This window comes from Xiphophorus couchianus, chromosome 12, assembly GCF_001444195.1.
Source record: "Xiphophorus couchianus chromosome 12, X_couchianus-1.0, whole genome shotgun sequence".
Lineage (NCBI taxonomy): Eukaryota > Metazoa > Chordata > Actinopteri > Cyprinodontiformes > Poeciliidae > Xiphophorus > Xiphophorus couchianus.
Window position 1 is genome coordinate 2,062,652 of NC_040239.1, and position 14,254 is coordinate 2,076,905.

The window sequence follows — 14,254 nt, forward strand, 5'->3', positions numbered from 1 at the left end:
CAATAGAGAAGCAATTCCCTCTCTGCGCCTCAGTTTCTGAATAAAACAGGTTTATTATTGGAAAATCAAATCAAAGTGGGATTAAAATGCTGCAGAAACACAGAGAGATGAGATGAGCAGAACTGATTCAGTCTGTTTCAGAAACATGAACTGATTCACCTCCATCTCTCAGAACCAGTGAATGTTTTTCAGCCTGAGCTCTCATCCTCAGTCTGATAAATGTTTCCGCTCAGCTCCAATCAACACAAACGTCCTCGTTTGTTTTCTGTCCTCGCTTCGTTTTCTGATCCTCCGTCTGGGAATCCTTCACATCTTTTCTTCAGCAGAGAGTTCGACCTTCTGACGACATGAGCGCTTTGCTAACAGCCGCAGGATTTTCATCACCTCTCAGTCGTTCAGGAGCTTCTTTTTCAGACTCAGTTTCACAGAAAATAGAAAATAGAAGTATTAAGGCCAATGTAGACACAAAAAGAAGTACATTTACAACAAAAAACTTTTTAGAAAAATGCAAGTTTTAATAGATAAATTGTTCAACTTTTCAAACTCAGAAATTTACATGTTTTTCTACAAAATGTCTGAATTCTTTCTAGCAAATGTTTTACTTTTCAAGCTCAAAAATTTCTAGGTTTTTTTTCTAGAAAATTTGTGAGATTTTTCTAGATTTTTGACATTGAAACATTTTTGGTGGGGATTTGCTCCTCCTCTTTTTTTCTATCTACAGAGGTCGTAATACTCCGTCATAGAAAACAGAAGACGGATGTTTCGCCTTCTTATTTTGAGAACGTGTGTGTGTGTGTGTGTTTTCGTGCCAGGAGGCCCAGGAGTTCACGACCCTTGTGAGCGGGAACCCAGAGACGTTCTGACTCAGCTCAGCGCGCAGGAAGCCGACGCCCTGACGCGCAGCGCCCAGGTGAGTCCCAAACATCCCACATTTCCACGCCGTCCCCGAACCTAGCAGCTCAGACAGCTTAGCATTAGCATAGCAGCCTAAATTAAAGCGTCTTGTTGCTCAAAGGCACTGTGGTAAGGAAGTCTGGAGCGCTTCCTGTTCGCTCGGGCCCCAGACCTCTAAACGAACAGACCTGATCTCACCTCTGCTCCACAGCGGCTCCAACCGGTTCTACAGGAAGCAAAGTGGGTCAGAATTCATTCAGGAGGCGTTTTATTTAAAACAATGCTCTGATCTCTGCTGGAGACGAAGCAAATGAAGAACTTCTTCACAGAATCAGTTTTTATGAGCTCTGACCTGCAGAGCATCATAAAGCCTCTCCTCCTGTTTTCCTGCTGTAAAACTGAGCGCGCTCATTAAGCGGCGTCCCACCGAGATTCGCCTCAGCGCCGCCTGCAGCCACAGACTCAGCACGATCCTCCAGGAAGCAGCTGAGCTCGATTTAGGAGCAACTTCTCAGTGAAACGTTGGTGAAAACGTTGTTAAAGGGTTAAAAGAGGAGCCACGTTGTGAAGGCAGAGTTTCAGAAAGAGTCGGAGTTTCTTAAAGAGACAGAGGCCCAATTTGAAGTCGTTAAATTATGTAGTCAAATTTTTAAGTTATATACAGCATGTTTTTAACTGAAGGTAACATTGATGTGCTATAAAATGGCACTTTGTGGCTGTAAAACATTTAACACTGCCCAATCAAATACTCCATTGTTTTTATATATTTGCTCTATTCTGTTAATACTGTATTTTTAACATACAAAATTCTTGTTCGTGTACATCTAAGTTTTTTTTCTCACTAAAGCTATAAAATTAAATTCCATTTTTGTGTTCATTTAAAACTGTTATGACAGAATTTAATCACAGAGTAAATTGTGAATCTGCCACACTTTGAAACTTCAGAGAAATGATTTAATCCTGGAAGGTTTTCAGCTTTTATAATGCATGAAGTTTCCTCAACACTCCGAGCTGCTCCACCAGCTTCTGGGGTAATTATAGCCAATCGATCAGAAACTCATTGGTAGCTGTGCAGCCTGTTCCTGCTCTGTTTTTAACCGTCTGTGTGTGTGTGTGTGTGTGTGTGTGTGTGTGTGTGTGTGTGTGTGTGTGTGTGTGTGTGTGTGTGTGTGTGTGTGCGTGTGTGTGTGTGTTTCAGCATGTGCTGCGCCTCATTGCGTTCGGTCAGCTCTACAAGATTCTGAACATGGATCCTCTGCCGCCCACCAAGGTTTCTCCACGGCTGCTGGAAGGTCAGAGTTCAGGAAGTTTTCTGTTTGTTTTGGATGTTTTCTTCCTCCTCCTCCTCCTCCTCTTGCAGTCTGTGTGAAACCTCCATGTTTGTTTCTGCTTGCAGGCGGCTGCCTGAAGAGGCTCCGGGACGACTCAGGCTGTGACGACAGAGACTTCACCAAACGGATGAAAGGTGATTTAACTTCCTGGAAGCAGATCAGACCTGATCCGAGTTTTTAGTTTGTTTTTATCTTCAGTTCAAACCCTGAGTGAAGCCCCCCCACCCCACCTCCTTTAAATTGGTGTCAAACTTTTATGCAGCAGAAATTTTAATTTATTCTGCTGTCATTTTGAAGATTTTAATAAAAAGGTTCCCAGAGGTCATCATCAATATCTTCAAATCAAAAGCAGCACAAACAAAAAAATTTGCGGCACAATAATAGTTGAGTCGATCAACACCAAATTTGTTTGTAAATAATCACATTATTAACAGAATGAAAGGTTGGTTGACCTCTGATGACCTCTGGGAACTTTTTTATGGATAAATGATAAATGATAGCAGCACAAATTAAAATTTTTACTGAACAAACGAAGCACAAACATTTGACAACAATTTTCTTCGATTTGGACAATATGTTGGGGGCTGGTTGACCTTTCATAATAATAATAATAATAATAATAATGGTGCAACAGAGCTCCGCTGTGACGTTTCTGCGGGTCGCTTTGTAGAAATTTGTTTAATTGGTAACTTGAACAACCACACAAAAAAAAATGTTTAAGAAACTGATCTGTGGATGCAGCCAGAGATTTGTTTCTCTCTGACCTTGTTTGAAGATCCCAATGTCTGAAAATATTTGAAACAATCTTCCTGAGACGGAAAAAGGCAAAATGTTGAACATAAAAGCAGAATATTGTGAGAAAGCTTCAGAAACAGCAGATTACTGTGAGACAGCCGGAGCGCAGAGTCTAATAGCAGCAGATAAATGGGTATCGACTGAAGACTTTGTGAAGTCAGAGAGCTCCTCTGTTCTGTCTGTCTGTGGGTGCGTGTGTGTGTGTGTGTGTGCGTGGGGGTGCAGGCGTGTGTGTGTTTCTAAACACCCGCTGATGGTAAACAAGGTGATGCTGAACAGGCTTTGTGTAAAAGGTGAAAAAGTGACTCAGTGGAATTGAAAGCGTTGAGGCTGTGAATGTTTCCTAGAAACCAGGCGGCTCCAAACAGCCTGCAAGGTTTCATCAGGGAGAAACAAACTCCAGTCTTCATTAATCAGAGATGTTAATCTGAAGTTCGGTTTATTAACCCTAATCCTTGAGCCACAGAGCTCCATGAAGCCAGGCTGTTCCTGGGTTGATGGAGGAAGTTGCCTCTGGATGTTACTGGCTGAAATAAATGTTTTTATATTTCATGATATTTAAACAGTGATATTTATGACCAGCTTCTGGTAGTTGGAATGTCAGAGAAGTTAACGTTTAACATAGTCCTGCTCTGTCCTCCGTCTTCCTCCGACCTTTCTGGATGTTTTTGAACATCCCAATCGTTTCCTGAACACCCAGAATCTGGACGCTCCGCCTTTAAAGGAGTGTCCAGAAAACACTATGTGCTGTGTTTTCCAGGCACATAGTTCCATTTTATAGCACAATCAAGGAGCTACATTACCATCAGTTAATATAAAAATGTTATATATCAAATATGACTTGAAAGAAATTTTACTTTATAATTAAACACCTTAAAATTGGGCTTCTGTCTCTTTAAGAAACTCCTGCTCTTTCTGAAGCTCCACCTTCAGGAAATCGTCACAACATGGCTCCTCTATTAACCCTTTAACAACATTTTTACCGTGGTTGCTCAGAGCAGCAGCTCCTGTTATGAGCTCAGGTGTTTGCTAATTGATGCTGGCTAGTCTGAAGGAGTTGAGTGGTGGAGGCGGGGCTAGGTCCACCCAGGCGTTTTTCACAGCTGAATGGTTGCCATAGAGATAACAGGATTTCTCAAACACGCATGAGAGAATAAAGTTTGTGATGAGGCAATAACATTAAAACATGGAAATATTAAAACTTATGTTTTAAATGACACTGCCCCTTTAAATTCTGAATATTTGAAACATTTATTGATCTGCAGCTGATAATTATTGGTTATTTATTGGTTGCTTCATTTGAAGGCAGGTTTCTTTTGTTCTGTTTGATGTTTCGAAATAATCAGCAGCTCTAATCGGCCATTTTACTGGAGGGATCAATCCTGCTGGCTGCAGCATCACAATTATCTCACTGCTTCCTTCAACAGTCAGTCAGGGCATTAACACCCCCATCACCCCGTCACCCCCCAAAAAACCCATCAGCACCTCCATCCTCTTCCTCTCCATCTGTCTCCATCTGCTCTCCTCAGGACAAAGCTGCTGCTCCCATCACTCTCTCTGTTCCCCGACCTTTTGACAAAGGACAGCTTATAATTTTGATAAAAATCAGCTGTACAAAATTTGTCATCATTTTTAAAGTACTATCATTTTATTTCTGTTTTCCAAGAAAAAAAAGTCAAGAACGATGAAAAACATCTTTCATTTTCTTCTGATTAAAGCACAGAGTTTCCAACCTAATGAAGAAAATCAGATCTGAAAACGTATTACTGCCACTTTCAGTTTTGAAATACATTTACACAAAACATATTTTTAAAATGTGCATTTATTATATCTATATTCAAAAACATAAGTTGTTTTTAAAAAAAATCATTTTCAGCCATAAAAATCCTCCATAAATAAAGAAGCCATAATTTTCAAAGAATCAGGCTAAACTAGTCAAGTTCAGCGTATCAATATTAGCCCCTAACTCCACTCTCGCCCCGCCCACAATTAGCCCCGCCTCTAACTTAGCTTTAGCACAGCCCACAATTAGCCTCGCCTCTAACTTAGCTTTAGCACAGCCCACAATTAGCCCCGCCCCTAACTTAGTTTTAGCCCCGCCCACAATTAGACCCACCCATTGTCCGCTTTAGCTCCGCCCCTCAGCTTTAACAGCCTAGATTGACAGAAGAAATAATTTCATGACGACGCTGCAGGAACAGGAATCGACTATTCTAGCTGTACATTTTAATGATTTAGTGGCATATTTAATAAATTGTCTAATAAATTAATTAAACATGCAGTTATTTTGTGGTACATTAAATTAAGCAGATTGTTCCAGAAGTCTCGACCTCCATTCAGATACAGACTTACAAACATAAGTCATGCTTCCATATTCTGTGTATAAATAAGAAGTTTTCCTCTGGAAATAATATTTTTCTGGACTCAGATGATAAATAAAATAAAATCCTGCTGCACTCTTAACAAACAGCAGCAGTTGTTCCTCCATGCTTTTCCATCCTGGCATCCTGTTAACTTACACCTGTGCAGCAGCATACTGGCAAAAAAAAAAACTACTTTTGTTACAGATTTAACTGTGTATAAATATTATTTGTGACTTTTGACTGAATAAAAACAGGACAGGTTAATATCTCTCATGGTTCTGGGATTAAAATGGTCGACACGTTCAGAGCCATAAACACTCCAACATTTGTACCAGAGCAGCCGTTAAACGCCTGCTGCTCCAGGATCAGAAACCCCTCTGAGGATTGATTGCTTCTGTCTGGTGTTGCAGAAAACATCCCTCAGGTGGGATCCAGACCTAACGACCCTCACGATCCGATCCGTCCACTGGAGCTGGCTTTGTTTTTCGGCTGTTTCTTTCCTCTCTGCTGGAGTTTTATTGTTGAACCTTAAGACAACTGTTTGTTTTTTCTGTCTAAAAATACAAAATTCAGGTTTTATTTCTGTTTTTAATGAATTTTTACCTGAATAATCTGCTGTAAGTTCAACCACTGGGAGCAGAGAAGAGTTTTTTCTCTGATGTTTTATCACATCAGCTCATTATGGTTCTCTGAAGAAACGTTAAGGGCTGCTGATGGTGGGAATTTACTTGAGGACGGATTAAAATGAAGAAAAGCTGCTGAGTAGTGATGCAGAACATGCAGCATCACTCTGGTAAAATAAATCCACAGCTCCAGGTTTTGTCAGACAGAAAAGCACTGAGGAAGAATTGGAGTCTGAGTGGAAACTACAGAAACATTTAAACCTTCTGGGTCCAGATGATGTTTTTGTTGAGCGATCTTTGGGTTTAATATCTGCGTCTTTGTTTCTGCAGTGCTGGACTGGAGGATGACCGACCCGAACCATCCCATGAACGCTCTGATGCGTCTGAACCAGATCCATCCGGGCCTTCAGTACCGCCTGCTGTGTCAGTCGGGTCCGGTCCACGCTCCGGTCTTCACCATGTCTGTAGAGATCCAGGGAACCACATACCAGGCCAGCGGGAACTCCAAGAGGACGGCCAAGCTGCAGGTGGCCCTGAAGGTACGGCCTGGTTCTCCAGACCCGACGGCCCGGTTCTCCAGACCCGACGGTTCTGTTGAATATTCTCCAAGTTAGATGTTTTAGTCATGCTCTTATTTTGAAGGGGGTGACGTCTGTTTAAGTTGCAGTTCCATATCTTCACAATTTTTTTTCACTTTATTTAAAACAAGGAACAAAATAAAAACAGTGGAGAAGAAAACATAACCGTAAATATAATAACTGAGCATCGAAGAATATAGAAATTATGTTCAAATGAAATTCATCTCACAGGTTGTATTTCTGTCAATGGCTTTAGGATTTAAACTTTATGTTATGGTCTGGATAGAGTCCTGAAGATAATCAGATCTGGAAATTAGATTTTTGTTGCAGATGTTTGGAGGTGTGAATGATGTTTACTGTGAATAACTAAAAAGTTGACAACATACATTTTCTGTATCACTAAGGTCACATTTTTCCATTACAAATAAATCAGCCTTACTTGTTAAAGTAATTGTAAAGTTTTTTTGATGGAAGAAGTTTGTCAGATCCTTCCAGAATATTCTTGTTTCCTGACCGAGGCTTTAGCGTCAGCAAAACTCAACAGCTATAAAACTGAAACCAAGAATCACTTCCTGCAGCGCAAACAGTCCAGGTAGCTGTGCAATTCCAAACCTGATCCTGCTGGGGGCGCTATACTATGAGGTAGCACATGTCTTTTACATATGGTGGATGTCAACGTGGCTAACGCTAGCGCTTTAGCATTAGCTTCTGCTAAACATCGTGCTGGTGTAGCGCTCTAGCATTAGCTTCAGAGCGGCTAGCTTCTTAGTTAGCGGTTCCCACCGCTGCTTGGTGCCTTGCTCAGAGACACTCCGTTCAGGCGCTCATCTCCATGGTAACGGTAAAGTCTCGTCTCTGGTTCCTTTCAGGCCCTTCAGGCTCTGGGTTTCGTGCTCGCCTCAGACGGGGACCTGGACTCTCTGAGCGCCGATGAGAAGTCTGACGGAGAAGGAAAGAACGACAAGATGTCCACCAGCTCCAGCTCCACATCCGTCACCTCCTCCACGGAGACGCAGGAGGTGGGAACACACACACACACACCATAAAGTGTCTTTATAGCATAAAACAAACTGGAAATCTGATCAGTCTGAGGTGGGAAGGTGTTTTGTTTTTTTTCTCCTCTGTTGTTTATGATATTTAGATGATTAATTTATAAACAACGACTTCCTGTTTCCTCAAATCCATGTCAGTTCAGATTCCTGCTTTATGTCTCCTGTTGATTCTTAGAGTAAAAAAATCAACACCAAACGTTTATCGTCCAGTTTTTGGTTGAAAGAGAGAAAAGAGAAAAACAATAAATCATACAAATGGAAATTGAGTTTAATTAATCAAACCATCAAATGATTTATTATTGCAGTAAAATCCATCAGATTGTGGTGATTTGACTAAATGTTGAATCAAATTTAAGGTTATGAATAATTATATAAGGTGCTGTTAATTTAACATCAACAGGGACTCTGAAGGTCCGGGTTCTGATCTGGATTAACCGGATCAGAACCAGGACAACCCGTTAACTCCCAGCATGCCTCTGTGTCTCAGTCCAGAGCTCCGGGTCCGATCCTGACGGCGGGCGGGAAAAACCCGGTGATGGAGCTGAACGAGAAGCGGCGCGGCCTGAAGTACGAGCTGATCTCAGAGAGCGGCAGCAGCTACGACAAACGCTTCATCATAGAGGCATGAACACACCCACACACACACAGACACACACACCCACACACACACACACACACACACAGATGCTGTTAGGTTTCCTGTCCTCTCACTGCAGCTCAGTAGGAAGTGATGAGGGAGGAAGTGTTTGACGTTGGAAGCTTCCTGCAGATCTCTGGAGATTTAAGGATGAATTCAGGCTTCAGACAGGAGCTGGAAATCCTTCAAAACTCTTAAAAATGTTTAAAAGTGTTTTGATTTTAATTATTTATGTTCAAGGTTTGATTTCAGTATAAAATCCTTGAAAGTTCTTGATGCTCACCTCGCCCAGTTTTGGAATAAAGTGCAATCTAACATTTGATTACATTTTATAAGATCATTTACAGTCGGAATCAGATATTTTTATACATTTTATTAAAAAAATAACAAAAAATTTTCTCACTGTCTGAAATTAAATCAAACTTTTCTTGTTTAGGTCAGTTAGAATCACCAAAATTATTTCTATTTGCTAAGTGAGTTTTTTAAAAACTTTTTTTGTATTTTGTGTTTCAGCTTCTAATTTGAGCAGGAAGGTTATTTATCTTCACATGATTTGTTTGGATTGTTTTAATACGATGAATATTTATTATTCCTAGCAACTCAGTGACTTATTAATAGTTTAATATTTATGTTAAAGAGCGATATTGAAACTGGGGAGTTTTTATTAAATTAGTGTTTTATTGTCGGACCAGTCAGATGGTGAGAAACATTCCAAATGTAAAATTGTATTATATTTAGTTTAGTTTAGTTTCTCCCTGCTGTAGAGCATAGACAGTGTTAATAATCATGTCATAGTGAATTGAAACTGTATTTTTTGTAATTTAAATTTGGTTTTGCATTATTCGTACACAATGACATTAAAAGAAATTCTGACTTTGTCTTGTTTTTATCTCCAAAGTTTGAAAACGTACCTTGAAAAATGATTTATTTTACTGTGGGAAAACTTTACGGACCCTGAAAATGTCGCTGCAGCGCCTCAGGCATGCATCTGATCTGACCTGTGACCCTCTGACCCGTGACCCTCTGTCTCCCCCTGCAGGTGGAGGTGGATAAGCAGGTGTTCCGGGGAACCGGTCCCAATAAGAAGGTAGCCAAAGCCAGCGCGGCGCTCGCCGCTCTCAACAGCCTGTTCTCCGGATCCAAACCGACCAACGTGAAGAAGAAACGCCTCAACCCAGCAGTGAGTTCAGCTCTGAGGGAGACTGCGCCCCCCGCTGGCCAGTGGCTTCAGTTCAGCTCTACTCTCTGTGTCTGTGCAGCCGAAGCGACCCCTGACCTCCGTGCTGACCATCCCGACGCTCGCCGCCAGACCTCCACGGGTCCCCGTCCTGCCCAGAGCGCCGTACATCAGCACGCCCCCCACACACGGCTACATCCCCCCAGGTGGGTCCGGCTGCAGATTAAATAATCTTTCAGGATTAAATGAAGATTTTTCTGCTGTTTGGATCAAAACATGAAGAAAAAACTAGAATTTCCTTTAAAGATCTTCTGAACGTTGCAGCGGCTCGTTTCTGTTTCCTTGTGATGGATTCATACCTGAAAGACGAACCTGCTGAAATCCTACAAGCTTAGTTTCTGGTTGCCATGGCGATTGGCACATTTTCTTGGCAGCAGAGGAAGCCCGCAGCATCACTGTTCATGACTGAAATGAACACCTTCTGTTCCTGCTGGAGACGAAGGTTCACTGTGAGAACGTTAGTCTGGTTTCCTCTCTGAGACTTTAACACAAAACATGTTGGAGCACAAACTGTAAAAATCTATAATCCATAAACATTTAGTTTAGATTAGTTAAAAATGTTTTGAATGCTTTGAAAGTTTATATTTAGGCTAAACTGTCCAGAACTCTGCTTCAGTAAGGCCGTCTCAGAGTTTTGTGTTTCAGACTTAATGAGCTTTACTGTTGTAAACATGTTTGGACTGATGTAAAAACCCAAAGACGTGACAAACTGCAGAAGAAGAAACAAACCGTCAGTTTTGATCTAAACTCAGTCTAAAAAATGTTTAGCAGAAACTTTAGTTTTAAAAATTCTACTTCCATTCTTTGGTTTTATTAACAGAAAAATACCCAGTTGTTTTCTGGCAAGAAATGAATGTTTATTGTGTCTGGAAAACGAGCCGTTTCAAAAACCTCCAGATCATCAAGTCACAATCACCCTCGTTACCTAGCAACCCAAGTGGAGCTAGTTTTACCGCTGCACGCGCTGTACAATGGCTGCTGGAAAAGAAAGTCTTTAGTTGTTGACTTACCATTCAGAAACCACAGCTTTGTTCTTGTTGGTTATGCTGGAGGCTCCACTTCTGCTTTTCAAATAAGGACGTAAGGGTGGACATTTATTGTATTGCTTCATTTAGTGTGTAGATTTTTCCCATCTCGTTTAAAATGAAGCATAATGTCACCTGTACTGGAAGCTGCATGTTTTTGTAGTTCTGATATTTTCAGCTTCTTTCTGAAACAAACTGGAGTTGTGCTGCAGTTTTTCTCCTCAGGTTATTAATACATTTCTGATATTTCTGCCCTAATCCCCCTGAGGAAACCAGCTGCATGTCTGGAGGTTTTCTCTGACCGTCAGATTGAGGAAAACAGATTAAACTGTTTTCTGATGGTGACAGAAATTTTATCTCCTCTGCAGGTTTCGGTGCACCGTACGGCTACAGCCCTGCTGCCCCCCTCCCTGCCTACAGTAAGCCCCCTCTGCCTCTCTGATCAATAATCAATAATCCATCCATCATCCCATCACTCCAGCTTCTGTTCTTTGGCTCTTCCTCAGGTCTTCCCTCCAGATTGCCCTCAGTAGTTGTTCCCGTCATCAGAGTCCCCCCCATTTACCCCGTCACCCACCTGTACCCCTACTAGCCCCGCCCACTTGTATCCCTATTAGTCCCGCCCACTTTTACCCCTACTAGCCCCACCCCCTCCACCCGTTAAAGGAATATCCCCACTAAAGCTGAGGATCAGCGTCTGACATCAAACATTTCGGCTACAAACTGTAGATGAGTTTAATTCTGCAGCTTTAAAGACAAAAGAAGAAGAATTATGTTCAATAATCCAAAACATTTGGACCCAGAAACATCTTCTCGTTTTCACACCTTCAAATCTGCATAAAGTGACTCAACATTCCACATGCAGAGGAGAATCAGTCACAGCCCGGCTCCACTGATCCATAAACACCAACGTTTATGACATTTTAATATTTTCAGGATGATTATGTTAAATCATATCAGGCTGAAGGAAATAAACGGATCTGATGCAGATTAGATTTATTATCAGCAGCTTTTGGACAAGAGTTTTTTTACCTGCTGCAGGTTAGAAAGTTTGAAAGTTGAACATCCTGCTGAATGGAGCCGAAGTTACAGCCTGGATGAAATCCTGTTTGTTTCAGGGAGAGCAGCTCTTCCAGCAGCCTGTTTATGTTTTAGTTTGTGGGTTTTTGTCATTTTTGGTTTTATATTTTGTGTTTAAGATGTTTGTTGTGTTGAGGATAAAAACACAGTTAGTTTGAGCCAGAACCCTCTGCAGTGACGAAGCTGTGATGAAGCAGTGAAACCCAGAATGTGTCGGATATTCCTTTAACTTTCCCTCCTGTGATTCATTCGCTTGTTTTTGGTTTTTGGTTTTTTGGTGTTGAAAAGTTTACAGCGATCAGTTGCACAGAAAACATTTTTCCTTTCATGTCATATCAACTGTTTACATTTGCTACTGTTTTATTTTGACCTGGCTGTTAATAATAATCTTTTTAAATAAAAATATTTTTGTCAAATGTTGATTGATTTTTTTATTATTATTATTTTTACAATAAGCTTTTCAGCAGGAAAACCAGTTCTGATACTTTAACTCTGTGGTCACATGACAGCAGTGTTTCAGGAGGAAGTGATGTCATAATCTACCTTCACTCTACAGCGGACGGTTCTGTTCTGACCCGAATCTCCTGGGTTTTTATCAGAGATAAAACCAGTGAAGGAGACGATCCCATCCAGGGCTAAAGAACATTAGATGTTCAGTTTGGACCAGGAACCTCCGACTGCAGGAGGAAGGGAATGAAAATGTCTTCATTTACAAACATTTATAAACATGAATGTAAGAGCCTTATGGTTGAAATGAGCAGTTACTGATGTAGCAGGAGCACACGGCTTTGACACTTGGGTGGTGGGTGTGTCGAGGTGGGCGTGACTGTCACTAAGGTATGAATGGGAGCCATACTGGTGCGCTGATTGTATGTATGAGGAAGTGGGTGCGCCGGTGGTGGTCATAATTTCTGTTGACCGTGTTGTAATGTCGCTTATTGTTGGCACCATTGTATGGTTTAGCCTGGTCAGTATGTGTCAGTCCATGTAAAATCTGAAGTATGACAGTCAAGTGGAATAAATTGATGATTGCAACAACAACCTGAAGCGACTTGGAGTGTATTGAAGCAGGCGTCGGACAGTCTTGAAATTCACCGCGTTAACCCAGTGCGGCCCTCTACAATACCGCTAGTTTGCCGCACATTTAATGAATCCAGGATGTTTCTGAATATTTCACAGAGTTTGGAACATCATCACACCGAGACTCAACACTGATTTATCAGAGTTCTTTTGATTTGGAAAAGTCCACAGACTGAACTAGAAAATTAGTGATCTAAGGTTCCTTCACTTAATGGTGATTTTGGTAAAAACCATGAAATGCATCCAGGATCATCTCTGCTAATCACAGAGATCATGTTTGTTGTTTACTTTGAAAACATTTAGCAGTTTAGTAAAGTTTCAGCTGAATAAAGTTCAACATCTGTGTTGAAGTTTTGCTCATCAACTGTTAAATAAATCTTCAAGTAAGGTTTATATTCATGCTCTTATTTTGAAGTGGCAGTCTGTTCATGCTGCAGCAAGGTACATTTATTCTGTACCCAGAATGCATTGCTTATAGTTGTTTGCGATATCAAACAGCTATAAAACTGAAACTTAATTTAACGCTTTAGCATTAGCTTCTACTAAATAGCATGTTGGTGTAGTGCTTTAGCGTTAGCAGAACTAATGTTTATGATTAGTGCTTCAGGGTTAGCACAGCTAGCTTTTTAGTTAGCGGTGATCACCCCTAAAGGTATCGAAGAATGAAAGTAAAAGAGGATCTAATAGATGTTAGGAGAGTCATTATACCTTTAAGTTTTCCGTCAAACTGGTTCTGATTCTGAAGTCCATTTAGTCCAGCAGATGTTTCTGTGACCAGATGTTGTTGCCTGTCTGCAGGCGGCCTGTACATCGACAGTGCATACTACCAGCCGCAGCCCATCGCCACGCCCATCATCATCCACCTGGGCCCTCAGGATCTGTTCTGACCTCCGGCTCCAGACAGGAACCAGAATCCAGACCCGAAGCCTGGTTTGAACTCCGGTCCTCTCAAACTGTCGGTTTCCTCCTTGGCCAGCAGCAGCAGCACTGAAAGCAATATGGAGGACGATGGCGGCGCTTCGGGCAGCACAGGTCCAGTTCTGGTTCCTGAGGAAAACAAAGCAATACTCTGGCTGCCTTCAGGGGCCTCAGGGGCCCAAAACGTCTCGGAGAGAAACTCAAGCAGCCCAGAAACTCTGTGGAAATATTTACTGTTTCAGTATAAACTCAGCAGCAGCTGAACATATTTATTAACATATTTATGAATGTAAATACAGCCATGACTGTAACTTTGTATTCAAAACACATATTTGCATATCGCTGTATCAGATGATGATGGTATTTAATCCTGTATTAAACATTCCTGTATCTCAGCGGTAACTTTGGTCCTGAGCTGGAGAATTTAAAAACTACATTTTCAATCATTTTATTGTTTTGTTGGAATCCATCTGAGAACAAATAGCAGGATTTTTTTTAGGGGGCAGTTATTGTGTGTTTCTATTTTAGAGCACAACTAAGTAACTATGTTACTTAATTCAGTTGTTTTAAAAATGCTATATATGTAAAATATGACTTATGATTTAATGTCTAGAAATTGGGCCTCTGTCTCTTTAAAAACT

The 14,254-nt window shown here is 41.1% G+C and overlaps 1 protein-coding gene across 3 annotated transcripts in view; it reads left to right on the forward strand.

Annotated features, from left to right (window-relative positions):
- LOC114154776 (spermatid perinuclear RNA-binding protein-like) overlaps positions 1-14,015 on the forward strand; it is a 37,618-nt gene extending 23,603 nt beyond the window's left edge. Inside the window, exons 9-18 of one of the 3 annotated variants that reach the window (XM_028034173.1) lie at positions 813-910; positions 2,093-2,186; positions 2,291-2,359; positions 6,337-6,545; positions 7,454-7,603; positions 8,124-8,258; positions 9,313-9,453; positions 9,533-9,656; positions 10,904-10,954; positions 13,494-14,015. In XM_028034173.1, the coding sequence (XP_027889974.1) occupies positions 813-910; positions 2,093-2,186; positions 2,291-2,359; positions 6,337-6,545; positions 7,454-7,603; positions 8,124-8,258; positions 9,313-9,453; positions 9,533-9,656; positions 10,904-10,954; positions 13,494-13,582 (1,160 nt within the window). In that variant the 3' untranslated portion in view covers positions 13,583-14,015. Of the gene's footprint in view, positions 1-812; positions 911-2,092; positions 2,187-2,290; positions 2,360-6,336; positions 6,546-7,453; positions 7,604-8,123; positions 8,259-9,312; positions 9,454-9,532; positions 9,657-10,903; positions 10,955-11,041; positions 11,536-13,493 lie in introns of those variants that run through there. The other 2 variants (XM_028034174.1, XM_028034175.1) reach the window with 2 other exon arrangements.
- The last annotated feature ends 239 nt before the right edge of the window (positions 14,016-14,254 follow it).